The 16,012-nt window shown below is 34.2% G+C and overlaps 1 protein-coding gene across 1 annotated transcript in view; it reads left to right on the top strand.

Moving 5' to 3' along the window:
- Positions 1 to 9,386, top strand: part of SPPL2A (signal peptide peptidase like 2A) — a 66,069-nt gene extending 56,683 nt beyond the window's left edge. The window contains exon 15 of the mRNA XM_006895332.1: positions 9,069 to 9,386. Coding sequence (XP_006895394.1) covers positions 9,069 to 9,140 — 72 coding nt within the window. The 3' untranslated portion in view covers positions 9,141 to 9,386. The remainder of the gene's footprint in view (positions 1 to 9,068) is intronic.
- The last annotated feature ends 6,626 nt before the right edge of the window (positions 9,387 to 16,012 follow it).

The following is a 16,012-nucleotide window of genomic DNA, read 5'->3' as shown; positions in this document are numbered from 1 at the left end:
CATTTCTTCATGTGCTTGTTGGCCATCTGAATGTCTTCTTTGGTGAAGTGTCTGTTCATATCCTGTGCCCATTTTTCAATTGGATTGTTTACTTTTATCTTGTTGTGATGGAGAGACATCTTTTATCTTAATGAATTTCCTTCTGTAAATAAATGAATCAGTAGGTGGATGATACCATACTTTAAATAGTTCTTGATTTTGCTTTTCTCACTTCTTTGTTATTATTTCATTTGAAATTCTGTACAAAATCATTTTAATCCCTGTCTGATCTCTTATATGCATGAACCAAACTATATTTCCCCATTTTCTTTTAGTACTTACTCTTCAAGAAATTTCCTAGGAAATTATAAAAAATAATTTACTATCATTAACATGAAAAGCTATTCATTAAAATACTTTTTAGTTATCCTTACTCTATTTGATTGACAGAGGTTTATATTCTTACTAAATCCTTATACAGATCTTATCTCTGTTTTCACTTTAATGATTTTTCTTTGTTGTACTTTAATTATCAAGTAATAAAAGTTTTCATTATTTTAAAACAAGCAATCCTAAAGTGTTTAAAGTAGTAAAAATGGAAGGACCTTTTCTAATTATTTTATCCCACACCAACCCCCACCCTTAAGGAACAACTTCCTTTGAACAGTTTCAGTGTAGCTTCCAGATCTTTTTATGCCATCTCACACTGGAAATAACTGAGCAATTGGAAGTTATGATTATTTATATATATATATATATATATATATATATATATATATCAACACAAGGTTTTTTAATATTCTATAGTATAATTTTTTTCCCCTCTGGTATATTCTAACAGCTTTCCACCTTTCTTCATCCATAGTGCTTAATGAGGAGAGAGTAGGTAAAGAATTAATGCTATCAAGGTATACATTTATATTCTCTATAAACAAATGCTCTGCTCCAAATCATCCAGGTTTTAGCCTTCAAAGTTGCAATCTTGAGAAAATTGTGATTCTGCTTTATATTTGTTATTATGTGCTATCAAGTCAAGATGTATAGCGACCCTATAAACAACAGATTTTAACCCTGTCCTATCCTGTGCTATTCTGATATCTTAACATACCTGAGTCCATTTTGTTAAGGGTCTTCCTCTCCTTCGCTGAACCTGATGTCCTTTTCCAAAGAATATCCCTTCTTAAACATGCCAAAATCTGCTAGACAAAGCTTCACCATCATCACCTCTAAGGAATACAGTGGCGGCACTTTCTCCAAGACATATCTGTTCATTCTATTTGCAGTCTTCTCCAACACCACAACTCGAAAGCATTGGTTCTGCTTTTGTCATCCTTATTCATTGTCCAGCTCTCAGATGAGTAGCAAGTGATTAAAAAGAGACCACGGTTTAAATCAGGCACACCTTACTCTTTAAACTGACATTTTTGCTCCTTAGTATTTTGGAGAGGTCCTGGACAGCAGACTTGCCTAATGCAATGCATCTTTTGATTTCTTGACTGCTACTATCAAGAGTGTTGATTGTAGATCCAAGTAAGATGAAAGGTTGGGAATCCTCAACAAACCTAATAAAATCGAGATGAAAGAGAAGCTCAGCACTGAAGGCAACCTTCTTACTGGTTCATTAGTTAGACTGTTACTCTTTTCCTTCTCTGTTGTTTCCTTCATGATCTCCTCCAAAGTTTCCTGCTCTTTTTCCATTCTATCACTGTTTAGCTCTCAACTCAAAAATCTGACTTCTCTAAGGAGTTCTCCAGCTGAAATTAGCTTAACCTTCCCCCTCTTTCTTTAGTACTTTGTACTTTAAGTAATTATTAACATACTACTTTGTAGTAAGTGAGATGAAATTATTGCCAGTTTCAACACTTTCTTCTGTCATAATGTTGCCTGTCGGTCAGGTGGTGAGGATTTTCGTCTTCTTCATGTTGAGTTGCAAACCATACTCAAGGCTGTAGTCTTTGGCCTTCTGTCACTAGTGATTCAAGTCTTCCTCACTTTTATTAAGCAAGGTTGTGTCATCTACAAAGTGCAGGTTGTTGATGAGTCTTCCTACAGTCCAAATCCCACATTCTTCTTCATAGAGTGTGCTTCTTGAGTGATTTCCTCAGTGTACAGGTTGAATAGATACAGAGATATACAACCCTGATGTGTACCTTTTCAGATTTCAAACTTTGCCGTGTTCCCGTATTCTGTTTTGACAACACCTTCTTCATACAGGTATAAATTTCACATGAGCAAAATTGAGTGTTCTAAGATTCTCATTCTTCTCAATGTTAGCCGTAGTTTGTTATGATCTGCACAGTCAAATGCCTTTGCATAGTCAATAAAATACAAACAGACATTCTTCTGATAACAGCAATCAAGAGATTAGGAGACATGTTACTTTGGGTAAATCTGCTGTCAGTAATCTCTCCAAATTACTGAGGAACAGTGATGTCAGTTTAAAGACTAAGGTGTGACTGATTCAGGCCATGGTCTTTTTTTTACTTCCTATTCCTCTGAGAGCTGGACAGTAAATAAGGATGACAGAAGAAGAATTGGTGCCTTTGCACTGTAGTGTAGAAGAGCACTGCATATCCCATGGATTGCCAAAAGAACAGACGAGTAGGTTTTGGAAAAAGTCATCTGAGTGCTCCTTGGAGACAAGGATAGTGAAACTTCATCTCACGTATTCTGGGCATGTTGTTAGGAGAGGCAGTTCCTTGGTAAGGGATATCATATTTGGGAAGGTAGAGGGTCAACAGTACAGAAGAGGCCCCTCAGTGACACGGATTGTCATAGTAACTGCAGTAAAGGGCTTAAATGTGTTGGAGATTTTTTTTGTATGTGTACCGTCAAATCAGATCTGACTGGTACTAATTGGTCCTAAAAACCTTCTGAGGTCCCAACTCTTCTCACTATTTCTTAGTAGTTGGAATGGACAGAAAACCTCATAAGCAGTTCCTTACTTTACCTCCTTACTTTACCTCTGTCTTGCATTCGAACTTCCGAGTTGTTAAACAACCCAGTGGTAGATGGAATTTCCTCCAGGACTATAAATGGCATAGCTGAGCCTCTACGTCTTGTGGTTCCTAACCTCTACACTATAATAGACAAAGTGCTAGTCTATAGGCCTTTTATTGTAAGAACCACCTTCCCTCTGTTACTTGATTTGTGCCACTATTAGAACCTGTACTCGGAATATTATTGCTTGTTAATTTTTGACTCATGTACTTTTAACTTGTTAGTTAAATTTGTATCTTCTAGGCTGCAACACTTCCATGATACATCTTCAAGGATATGAACATGTACGGCTAAGCACAATTGATAACAGTGCATCTAAATTCCAAAATCAATCTCCATAATAGTCTATGTGTTTCCTATTGCCAAAGGGGCTCTTTAGAGTAGTGAGAGAAGATCTTCACCCTGAAACCTACAGCGTCCCTTTTCAGCAGGAAGTAGCTAAGAGAATACGCCATCCCCTTTTCTTTATGAATCAGGGTGAAGTCTGTCTCAGGGAGGAGAGATAGGGAATGGCAAAGGACACACTGACAAAGGAGATTAATCAGAACTGGCTTTGACAAGCACTGTGGCAATTGGACAATTAAAACAGACATTCGGGGTGGGGGGAAGAAGAACGAACTGGGGAGGAGGGTAGAGAAAACATGCAACAATGAGTGAATGAAAACCCAAATTCTCTGTAAATGTTCACTAAAACTAATAAAATTTAATATTAATTTAAAATTAAAAAATTGTGTTGGAGATGATGAAGATAACACAAAATAGGACAGCGTTCAGCTCTGTTTTTCATGGAGTCACTACAAGTCTTCCTCAACTCGATGGCACCTAATAATAACTTTGTAGTATAAGTATTTATGTATATATCTTGCTAAGTTATTAGCATCTGCTCATCAGGAACCTCCAGTGTTTTACATACCATAAATTCTTCGTTAACATTACTGAAATTTATCATGTAAAGCAGCTATAACATTCAGTCCTTTATCTAATGTCCCTTAGCGACGTGTGTGTGTGTGTGTGTGTTGTAAGCTTCCTGTTCATATTTCAGCAACTCTTCGTAAAATTATCTAATATGTTTCTAATTATTATCTAATTATTAAAGTTTAATATATTTCTAATTATTTTGTACATGTGTATAAAGCTCATTCCATTGTTTGTACTTATGTGGTATTGTAAAAGTGAGGTACTTTTTGTTTGTTTTTTTCTTTTTTTTAATATTTTTTTAAAATAATTTTAATGAAAATTTACAGGGACTTTGGATTTCCATTCATTCATTGTTGCACTTTTCTCTTCTCCCAACCCTCCCCCCCTACACTCATTTCTTTGAAAAGTTCCCCCATTGTTTTACTATCCTTCCTCCCAGGTCTACTCCACTATGCAGCTTTCGTTCTGGACTCCTGTCATGACAATAATACCTAATCATATATCCCTTTTAAACAGTTTTCTCCCTCATCTGTTTCAATGTAGTATACATTATTTATCCCATCTTCTCAGTCTCCCCACACCTGATATCAGTCCTGTTTTATAACAGTGGCACTATGCAGTGTTTGTCCTTGAGTGACTGAGATATTTCCCTCAGCATAATGTCCTCCAGGGTCACCCATTTTGAATAATATTGCATGAATTCCTTGTTTTTCAATGCATTGTCGTATTCCACTGTGTAAATATACCAGAACTTATCTATCCATTCATTTGTTTGTTGATGGACACATAGGTTGTTTCCAACTCCTTGCTATTGTGAACAATGCTGCGATAAACATGGGTGTGCATATATCTGTTTGGGTGGCAGTTATGGTCTCTTTGGGGTATATTGCCAGTAGTGGAATTGCTGGGTCAAATGGTATTTGCAAATTTTTGAGAAAGCGCCACACTGCCTTCCACAGTGGTTGCATCATTTTACGCTTCCACCAACAGTTCCAGTTTCTCCACAACCTTACCAGCATTTGTTGCTTGCAAAAGTGAGGTACTTTTACAACTTTAGACTTAACTTCTGTCTCTGTAATCATTATGCAGTCGTTTTTGTAGGTACTTTTAAAAAAACCAATAGAAAACAAGTAAAATTTTCAAATCTCAAGTTATCATATTAATCATTTGTTTCATTACAATGTTTGATAATAGAGTTGAGTGCAAACATAGTAGGGATAAGAAGCAGGACTTTGGACTGGAGATTTTAAAATGTCCTGAGAGTCTTAGATGGTTTTTCAGTGACAGCATACTTTGTCGGTTACTATAACCTAGAAACTAAATAGGAACACAACACTTTTACCATTTCTTTACTTATAATCTTTCAGCTTTTGCTGTGACCTTCTTTGATTCACAGAAATAATTTCTGTAGAATTTTACTAAAGTAACCTCAATTTAGAAATCTTAGTTATGTATTATTTTCCACATCCAGAGCTAGTTATAACTTTTTAATTTTGTTTGAAGATGGAAGGGGTTTTTTTGCTAGTTATACAGTTTTATGAACTTTTCCCTGGGATGATTCAAGAGCTACAGCTCTCAGTTCTGGTTATTTGCTTTTACTTGAAGTCTAAGTTCTAAACTTGCCTTCCCACATCCCCCAAGAGAATAAGCCATTAGTGGCATAATTTGGCATACAGAACATTTAGGAGAAATATTGTTTTCTTATAGGGTATTTCTTGTCTAGTTTGACATCTATGGGGATAATTATATTTATGCAGTGCTCTCCATAAGGCTGTTCTATTCTACGTGAAAATAAGTAAGTCTACAGTTTGTTGAAATCCATAAATAGTGACTTTGTCTCTGTTAAATGTCACTAGTGCTTCTAATTATTTTTAGAAGTCACAAGCTGTTACTGACGAGTTAGTATACAGAGATTCCTAGAATGACTTTCTCTACTTTAGTATCAACAATCCTTCAGTTACCTCCCTTAATCAGTATTTTACTCGATTTCTAGTGTTGGTTCAACTACAAATAAGCATAGTTATAAGTATATGACCCAATTTCAGGGAACATCTTTTCAAATTGAGCTTATCTATTTATAAACTCTTGGCAGAATGATGGGCTGTCTCTTTCTATGTAATTTATAGCCTCTGACAACCTGCTGGAAGGTCAGCTATGAGATTGTTGCAACTCGATGACAAGTAACAACCACATTTATAAATTCCTAAACCAGTTATCACAGTTATTTTATTGACTTTGTTCATTTCTTTTTATACATATTACAAAAAAACTTAGTTTGAGTTTACATTTTTATGTTTTATGATTTTTTTTTTTTTTTACTGCTCTATCTCACATACTTAAGCATATTGTCAGGACAGGCCAGTTTTTTGGAAAAGACATCTTGCTGTGAAAGGTGGAGGGTCACAGAAAGGTAAGAATATCTTGAACAAGATGCATTGACACGGTGACTGTAACAATGGCTGGAGCATATCAGAGTTTGTGAAGAAGGTGCAGGGTAAGGTCAGATCAGATCTGTGGTCTTAGAGCCATTATGAGTTGTAGTGCACTCATTGGCACATAACATCAGTAACAAATTCACTAAAGAAAAACAAATGTTTACTCTTAAAATACTAACAAGTTAAATATGTCTAGGTCCCCAAAGTTATATTGACCATTTTAGGGAGTTTTAAAAATCTATATTTAGGAATAAGATTACGGTATTAGTGAGGTAGGTAGAGACCAGGAAAGAGGAAGCATGTTATATATAACATACAGCCAAAGCTGAGACTCATTGCTGTCAAGTTGGTTATGACTCATACTTATCTTCTTGACTTTTCATGACTATAAATGGAAACAGAAGTAGACTCCCCATCTTTTTTTCTACAGAACATCTGGTGGATTTGAACCGTGGAAGTATGTAGCATTTGGGTTAACAGTGCACCTCTCCAATCTGTACCAAGAGCTAACTGAAGATGTATAGACTATTATTTCATTAGGTTTCAAGTACTGGTATCTCTGGATCTTGAGGAAGAGAAAGGTTTCCCATTTCTTCTGTTGAGGATGTTTCAGTTCTCCTTTCCTATAACATCCATCATCCAGAGCAGGGAGTTAATTATATTTTATATGTGTCTCCTTAATTTCTCTCTTTTAAATTGTGACTAGAATATACTCTTCAGCAGCTTTTTCTTATTTATCATTTTTTTTACATTGCCATGGAGTCTGAACTAACTCATAGCTGTCCTTCTAGCTGGTTTTCAGAGACTGAAAATCACACAGGAGACTGCCCATCTTTCCTCTGCAGAGCCACTGATGGGTTGGAACTGCCAGGACAGTGCCTTTAGGTTAGCCGCTCAGTTCCCTGAGCGGGATTACACATGATTACACCACCAGGGCTCACTTACTGTTTTATTTGTCGTTAATTTACTTCTCCCGGTACCACCAAATTCCTGTGAACCTGTGACTACTTTAATCTACAGATATCTTTGGCAAGAAGAGAGGGGAAAGTGGATCTCAAAACTGAGTGGTTCTTGGAGTCCTCCTAAAGTATTAGAACTTAGGGGTTTTGTTAGTTGCTTCATTACTTGAAACCATAGTTGGCTGCAAACTTCAACTCTGTCATATTCTTGTCTAGCAAATCCACATACTATGGAAACTGTTCTTTCTCTTCTTCCTCCTCTAAATAAGTATTTAAACTTTCAGAATCACTTGATAAAAGTAGGAAAATGTATCTTGTTAGTCTCTCTTTCAGTTCTCAACAAAAGAGAGGGAGAAAATGGCATCACAATGCTCAAATGAAAATCTTTGACAATCTTCATAAGAACATGAAATACATTTTTTGCTTCTTAAGTAATTTTATCTGATGAACAGATTAAACCACTAAAAGTAGTTAAATAACCTTTTCTTCCTTTTTTCAAATATGAAAATAATTTCCTTAGAAATATGGCCAAAGCTAAAAGTAATTATGTGTAGAAGCCTTTAGTTGACAGTTCCTCTAAAATGGTCTTCAAATTGGTAAAACAAAAGCATGCAACAAAAGGGAAGAGGGAATGTTGTTCAATTACTAGATCATATTACTATAACAGGGTCATTTTAAAATTTAAAGTTTTAATAGCAAAGAAATCTATTTCTTTCACATTCAGGCTTTAAGTATTTCCTAATAGGAGGTGGGGAGGAAAGCCTAAGTCTTATCCTATCCCTCTTAAAGTGAGACTTTGATTTCTCAGCTATTTGCATGCTACCTCCTTTGACCTCATATGCTGTTTGTGCTTTTTACCTTATCTATTCTTTGAAAAATAATGCTTGACTGCTATGGGTAAGAATGACTGTATACAACTCTAATTGAATAATGCTTTAAAAAACTATTTTCTTAGACTCCAATTTATGTTTTTAGTATTGTTTATTTTTGGTATTATTGTTATTTCTGGTACTAAAAATCACATAGTAGTTGATAATGGAAGAAAGAAAATGGCCTTTAGCATTCTTGGTTTTGTTTTCAGATGTCATTTAACCTTTAAGTATTCTCAAGTATAGGGGATGTTTTTAAGTAAAGCATTTGTCCATAATATTTCTAAAGTTATATGGATCATTCGTAAATAATATCCTTATGATCAATTCAAAATTTCACACTCCCTCAGAGAGCACCATAGTGAAGTAAATAGTCTCACAATGATTTGTGAAGCCATTCCTGGATTTTCCACCTCTTTAGGGTCTACGCTCAAACCTAGACATTTTAAATGCTTAGAATAATGGTAAGAAAAGTTTTCCTTTTGTGGTAGAGCGTCCATACCATCTCCTGTAGTGTTGGTATTCGAAACTGGAAATAATGTGAGATCCAAAGAAAGCACTTTCCATAATTGGCCAGTAGTCACAAGATTGTTATTTAGTGCTGCCGAATCCAAACAGTCTCATAGCTGACCCTTCAACTGGTTTTCAGAGGCAGTGCATCACACATCCTCAGAGCATCTGGGAGATTAAAACCTCTTGCCTTTGGGTTGGCAGCACCACTCCTTACCACTAGACCACTAGAGATGCAGTTACATTATTCGTCTTCCAGAAAGGTTCATTGTCACCCTAACCACCTCCTGGAGGGCTCTTTGTTTTATTGGTACTTAATAGTAATCCTTTGGTCAAATTTGTTGATACTGGGGCAAATTGAAAATTTTTGTTTCCTGATAACTGTTATTTCTATTTAGATGATGGACCACCTGGACTATACAACAAATGAAAATCAAGTGAATTCTGAGGAACATACTATCCAACAGTAGTATTATGTGGACCTGCAGTAATTTTTCATTCATTTTCTACACATAGACTTTTAAAATCAACTTTTGAATCGACAATCTGGAGAATCTTCAATAAAGTGCTTGCAAATAGATATTTTTAAGAACTGGTACTGGCAGATTACAACATCAATAATTAAAATGCATTGCTTTTAACTATAATTGTGCCTTCACATTAAATAAAAGCATATAGTTTGTATAATTTTCAGCATATATACAGTATATTTTTCTAAAAAATGTCTTGAATTCACCCTTAGTCTTTTCTGGATGACCTTTTTTCTTTTAACTCAAACAGATTAAATTATTTCTGTCAGAGCAGATTTTTGAACCAATTTAATGGTTTAAGAATTATGCAAATATATCTGCTCTTTAGAAATATTCTTAAAGTTATATAAGAACCTACAAGAAGGTGGCATCTCAACAGTGTTAATGAAAATTGGACCTACCTTTCATTTTAGAGCTTAAAAATATTTGAGGATAGATATAAATATATATTTTTATAGTTTAAGATAAAAATCCTGGTTCTTCTTAAAATTGAAATCAATGTTATTTTGGGTTGCATATGCATTATATTAGAAACTATGTCAAGATATAGTGAAACATATAATCCATAGAACTACTTATTAAGAGGATACAAAATCTGGCACATAAAGTTTTCAGTGGTCTGCCATTTCCTTGAAAAATTAGCTTAAATTTCTGTAATAATGTTCAATTTTACTATAAGATTCTTGACATTTAACCCTGTTGCTGTCAGGTCTTGACCTTTTAAAAAAATATTACTTATCAATTTAAATATTAAAGTCTGTGAGTCACTGTTTAAGTCATGACATTTAATCCACTTACCCTCTTTTCTCACTCCTACCCCGCTCCCATTCTCCTGTCCCTGTAGGTAATCACTATTAATTTTTTTTGCCATATCAGTGTAGGATGATTTACTAAATATATAAGCTGTGGCCAGAAGAGTGAATTGAAGACAAAAGTCAGGAGACTATATGTTAGCCTTACTTTTATTAGAATGCATGAAAAAACTTGAATAATTTTCCTTTGCTGAAGACTCTGTTTTCTCATCTGTCAAATGAATAGGTTGGACTCATTCATCTGTATTCCCACTCAAAAAATTTAATGTTGTCTTAGATATGACCTTTAACTTATTTTTGGGAATTATAGGTCAACTTAACTTTTCAAATGACAAGTGATTACATAGCCAGCAAGATTTTTCTGTAAATATTGTACAGAATATGTTAACAAACTGTGATCTATCATTTTAAAACTAGTTAACCTTATTAGAAGATACAAGTATTATCTTTGAAAATAAATCAAGTCTTTAGTGTTTGAACTAAATTTAGCATTTGAGATGCTGTGATTTGTTAACTTTTGCTAAGTATATTGTAATAGAGAAGCTTTTTTTGACAACCCATGTTTCTACCTAGTTCACTTCGGTTCCTGGTAGACAAATGACAGATGATTTATATGACAAATAAGGGTTAATCTTGATTTCATAATATCAAGTCTTAATTTCTTCTAAAGAATCAAATTTACTTATCAGACTCTTGTAGAAGTAAGAAGAAATTGAATGCCATGTTAAAGCTTGGACTATATTTTCATTTATAACGTCAATAAGATATTTGCCAAATTATAGCAAATTTAGTTAATTACCTACCTACCATCTTAGCAATATGATATTAAAAAGCCTCAACCACCTTTTAGAAAGAGTATTTTTTAAATTGCTAGAATATCTTTCTTTGCTTTACTTTTCCACCCAACTACATTACAATAGTAAATTATCTCATAATAATTTTATTTACTACTGGAAAAATAATTTAAAATATTTTAATTTCTCAATATAGATCTTGCTTCAGATAAGTGAATTATTTGATATAACTAGAAATTTGAAACGTGAGTTCTTTCATGTAGTTTCTATTATAGTCAGCCATAAATTATAAAAGGTAAATTATGTCAAGTAACCAATTCTACAGTTAAATTTTTTTTTCATTTCCTGTTTGCTCAGAAAGGATCTCTTGTGGCGTAGTGGGTAAGCTCTCATTTACCATTAAAATCGTACTCAATAAAGAGAAATAAAAATGGAATTGGTAAGCTTTCTATCACCAATGTCAACTTTATATTGTCCTTAAACAATCTTTTTAGCAACCTAACTGAAAAGAGTTACTTAGAGAAATTAAAGTACAGAAATACTTTATTTTGGAAATCAAAGTGAAGATAAAGGTAAAAATACATCTTCAAAAGGTACTATCATTTCTTCATTTCCTCTTCTTCTACAACTTTTTCCTCCAGACATTTGCTAAAAATACTAAGATATGCGGTACTTAGTAATACTTTTTGCCAAAATAAACCAATTTGTATTATTCTTTGTTAGAAGTCACCTATGAACTTTCTGTAGCTTATCAAATAGAAGTCATTAAATATTTCAAATTAATGGAAACTTTTCACATCTACATAATTGAGCAAAAATCAAAATACTCAATTCTGAAGGGGAAAAACTTTGATATTTTAATATATTATTGTTGAGCGTTTTCTTTTTTATACAAATGTTCTTCAACAGTTTTTATCAATTCCATTCTGATTCATAGTAACCCTATTTATGTCTGATCGAGAGACTCGTAGTCTGTGGGTTTTCAGTGTTGTTTTTCAAAATAGATCACCCTCTGAGTTATCTCTAGGTGGACAAAAACCTTTGCGCATTTACTTAGCAGCCACACTAAGTACCCCTTTAACCATTTTCACTACACAAGGACTCAATATTTTCTTGTAGTTTGTAATAAAGTATTACTTTTTTTTCTATTAGCAACTCCTTTTTTGTAAGATCTACAATTTGTTTTTCTTTTGAAGGAAGAAAATTCTTTTCTAAACCTTCCACTGTTGAGATGCATACATGAGACAGTGTTCTATGTCTATAGAAATTTCATGGAAATGATACATTTATAGTAAATACAAATGCACTTTCTGGGTTTTTTGTGCCATTTTAATTTTTGCTTTAGATATTAGTAAAAAATAATTTTTATATTTGACTGAAAAAATTTGCACCAATTTATCTAAAGTTGGTGTCTAAAATTTCATCTTGATCATAGCCAGTGAGATTTCAAAAACAAGAATTTCCTTTAGTGGAATATACCAGATTGAAAGACTTTTTTTTTTTTTCCAGTCAACAAGGAAACAACTTGAGTTTATTCAAGATTATATCAGGTAATCAATTCTGCAGTTAAATTTTTTTTCATTTCCTGTTTACCTTAGACAGGATCTCTTGTGGCATAGTGGTTAAGCTCTAAGCTGCTAACCAAAAGGTTGACAGTAGCAGCCACTCCTTGGGAGAAAGACCAGGCAGTTCTATCCAGTCCTATATGGTCACTAATTAGTTGGAATCTACTCAACAGCAACAGGTTTGGCTTCTTATTCATTTGTTGTTGTGTTAGAGGGTTGGTTATTTTTATTTACCAAAAAAGATCATTCTAAAGGGATTGGATGATGATAATGAAAATAAAATAAAAATTAAAACATAGATCACGTTATGCTTCCTAGAAAAAAAGATATTCTCAATCCAAGAGTTCTGAGAGAAATTACTCAGCTTTGGAATTTGATATACCTTAATAGTCGTAGTCTACCTATGTTACCAAATCTACAAAGTGAAAAGATACATAACAAAGCTTATGTGGGCCATTTCACAGTAAAGACCCTAAATTTTGAAAATTACTTTTTACCATTGTTGTTGCTAGGTAGCATTACTTGTTAGACAATGGGGGGAAGGGAATGTTCTTATATACAGAGTGGTGTGGTCTTAGGGAGTTGCACTGCTAAGGTAAAGGTGGAACTTCTCTGTTGGTTCTAAATCCACCAGCTGCTCTGCAGGGGAAAGACGGGCAGTCTCCTTCAAGGTAATGTACAGATTCTGGCAACCCACTTAAAGGTCATCTCTAGATAGATTCCTACCCAGCGGTAGGGAGTTTTTTGAGTTTATGTACAAAATAAGTTATATAACACATTTCTGGTTTGAGCTAAATTGATGATGTTTATTTATACCATCAAGTCAGAAAAGCAACTCATAGCCGACCCTCCAATGGGTTTTCAGAGGCAGTAAATCACACAGAAAGAGACTGTCCATCTTTCTCCCGCGGAGCAACTAGTGGGTTAGAACTGCCTGCATTTGGGTTGGCAGCACAGCTCTTTACCACTAAGCCACCATGTTGTTTTGATGTTAGGTGCCATCTAGTCAGCCTGGACTTGTAGCACCCCTGTGAACAGTAGATTGGAACCTTTGCTATCCTGCACCATCCTCATGATATTTTCCCAGTGTCAGTAGTTACAGGGGAGAAATGTAGACAATTGAACAGTCAAATGATTCTTTGATTAGAGAACAACCACTGTAAACAAGGTTTTCATTCTTTTTGATATGGATATTTTTATTTTTAGTATCTAAATTCTAATTACCTAACCTGAAGCACTTCCCAATGTAAATTAGGTTGGTTTTGTGTATTTTATACCTTCTGTTATGCTTTGTTCAAATGAACACTTTTACCTATGATTGAATGTTTACTTCCTCTATTTGAGCATGCACTTCTTTTTTTAACACTTTGATAACATAAGTTAGTGTAAATTAATACTTTGATAACACTACTAGTGTTTATTTTTTTATGGAACATGATCTAAAATTTTTTAAATTTGAAGTATTAATTTAGCGTTGCTTTTAACTGTCTTAATTATGTGCCAATACTGACAAGAAAAGTTTTTTTGATGTATTAAGTTTGTTTTGATATATAATAAACTCTATTTTAAACTAAAAGTTTCATTTGTTTTATTTTGAATGCTAAAGAAATAATTGAAAATTTACAAAAAGAATAGTGTTTCATGGTCACATAAGGCAAAAACGTTAATGACCACTTATGCTATTATATAATTACATCAAAGAAATCTTTAAAAACTAGATTCCATAGTATACTTTAATAAAAATTTTTATTCACACATAATAATGTTTAATACTTATTAATTAATATATGTAGTGGACTCTTTTTAACCAAATAATTATCTCTTGTACAGAGTTGGGGGAGTATATTTCTTTTAAATTGTTTTGGTGCTGTTCCCGTACATTACCAAGATCCCTACTATTATTCTCCTGTCTTATTAACTCAGATGAGGCTTGCCTAGATAGGAATCTATAATTTATCTTGACTGCACATTGAAGGGATCTCGATCTTCCTCCATACCTTGTTACAAATATGGGCAGAGGAACTTTGCTTCACCCCACAAAAGTGTTCCTGAAAACTTGGGAAGTGAGCCAGCGAAAGCTTATAAGCAAAAGGTCTGGAACAGCTAGTCCTCTGACTATGTTCGTGCTGGACAGTTAGTATCTAACCCGGCCACAGCTTTTGGCTTCTTGGAATTTAATACTGATCTTGCCCACTGACTTACCCAAAAGAGGTCTGATAAATATTAAGGGTATCAGAAAACAGTAGTTTTCTTTGAACAATCTCTTTTCACTTCCCAGGAGACACTGTCAATCAATAAGCAGTATAACCTTTTTCTTACATAGCTGAGTGTACAATTACTTACTAGTTGTTGTTCAGATCTAAAGAATATATTACAGTGATGCATGCACTAATGGTAAAACTGTAAAGAAAAGTAAAGAAATAGTTAACATAGAAATCAATATAGTGAGTCCCTTGCATTGGTCAAGGATATGGTGGGGTGGTTGTTAGATGCCATCAAGTCAATACAACTTATAAGCACTATGAACAAGAGACCAGAATCCTGTGCTGTCCTCAACATCTCTGATACACTTGAATAATGACCCTATGAAGAACAAACCAGAATCCTGTGCTATCCTCATCATCTCTGATACTCTTGAGCCCATTGCTGCGGTCACTCATATCGTTGTGGACCTTTTTTGCTGACCCTCCAACTTTCCAGCAATGATGTCTCTTTCCAAGGATTTGCCTCTCCTAGCAACGTGTCCTGAGTATGAGAGACGATGTTTCATCATCCTTTCCTCCAGTAAACACTCTTGACTGCACTTTCTTCAAGACCTATCAGTTTGGTTTTTTTTTTTCCTTTTGGCAGTCTGTAGGATATTCAGTACTCTTCTCCAACATCACAATTCAAAGTCAGAAATTCTTTCATCCTTATCCACTGTCCAACTCTCAAATTCATAGCAAGTGATAGAAAAGACCATAACATGAATCGAGTACACTTTAATCTTCAGAGAGGTCCCTGAGAGCATGTTTGTCCAAAACAATATGTCTCTTTGATCTGACTGCTGGTACCAAGAGAGTTGTTTGTGAATCCAAGTAAGGTGAAATCATTGACAATGTCAATCCTTTGTCTATCATGATTGCCTATTGGCTAAGGAGTAAGGGCCTTTATTTTTTTGGGTTTTTGTGGGTCTTTTTTGGGGGGAGGTCCTTCGTTTTCCTTATGTTGTGATGTAATCTATAGTGAAGGCTGTAGTCCTTGTTAGAGAAGGGCCTATGCTTTTAAGGTTTTCAGAACCAAGTAAGGAATAAGGCTCTTATTCCTTTAAACAAGAGCAGATTTCATGGCTGTTGATTCTTATTCTTTAAATTGCTTATGTTTTCTTTGATTCTCTATGTAATTTTAAATATTTTGAAAATAAAACAGTACTGTTGATGCTTAAATAGGCAGAATCAATAAAACAAGACAAAATACAGACATAGACTTGACTGCATGTGAGAATTTCATATGATAAAAGTATGGCATGGCATGTTAAATCAGTGAGGAAAAAGTAGATTATTGATAAGTACTAGAAAAAGTGGGCAAAACAAGTTTTATCACTACCTCAGATTCCGTACCAATTTAATTCTTGACAGACTGAATATCTAAATGTAAAATTA

Source organism: Elephantulus edwardii, unplaced genomic scaffold (assembly GCF_000299155.1).
Source record: "Elephantulus edwardii isolate Elephantulus edwardi_28Jun2011 unplaced genomic scaffold, EleEdw1.0 scaffold00164, whole genome shotgun sequence".
Taxonomy (NCBI): Eukaryota; Metazoa; Chordata; class Mammalia; order Macroscelidea; family Macroscelididae; genus Elephantulus; species Elephantulus edwardii.
Note: the sequence above shows the minus strand (reverse complement) of the source record. Positions and strands in the feature narration are given on the sequence as shown.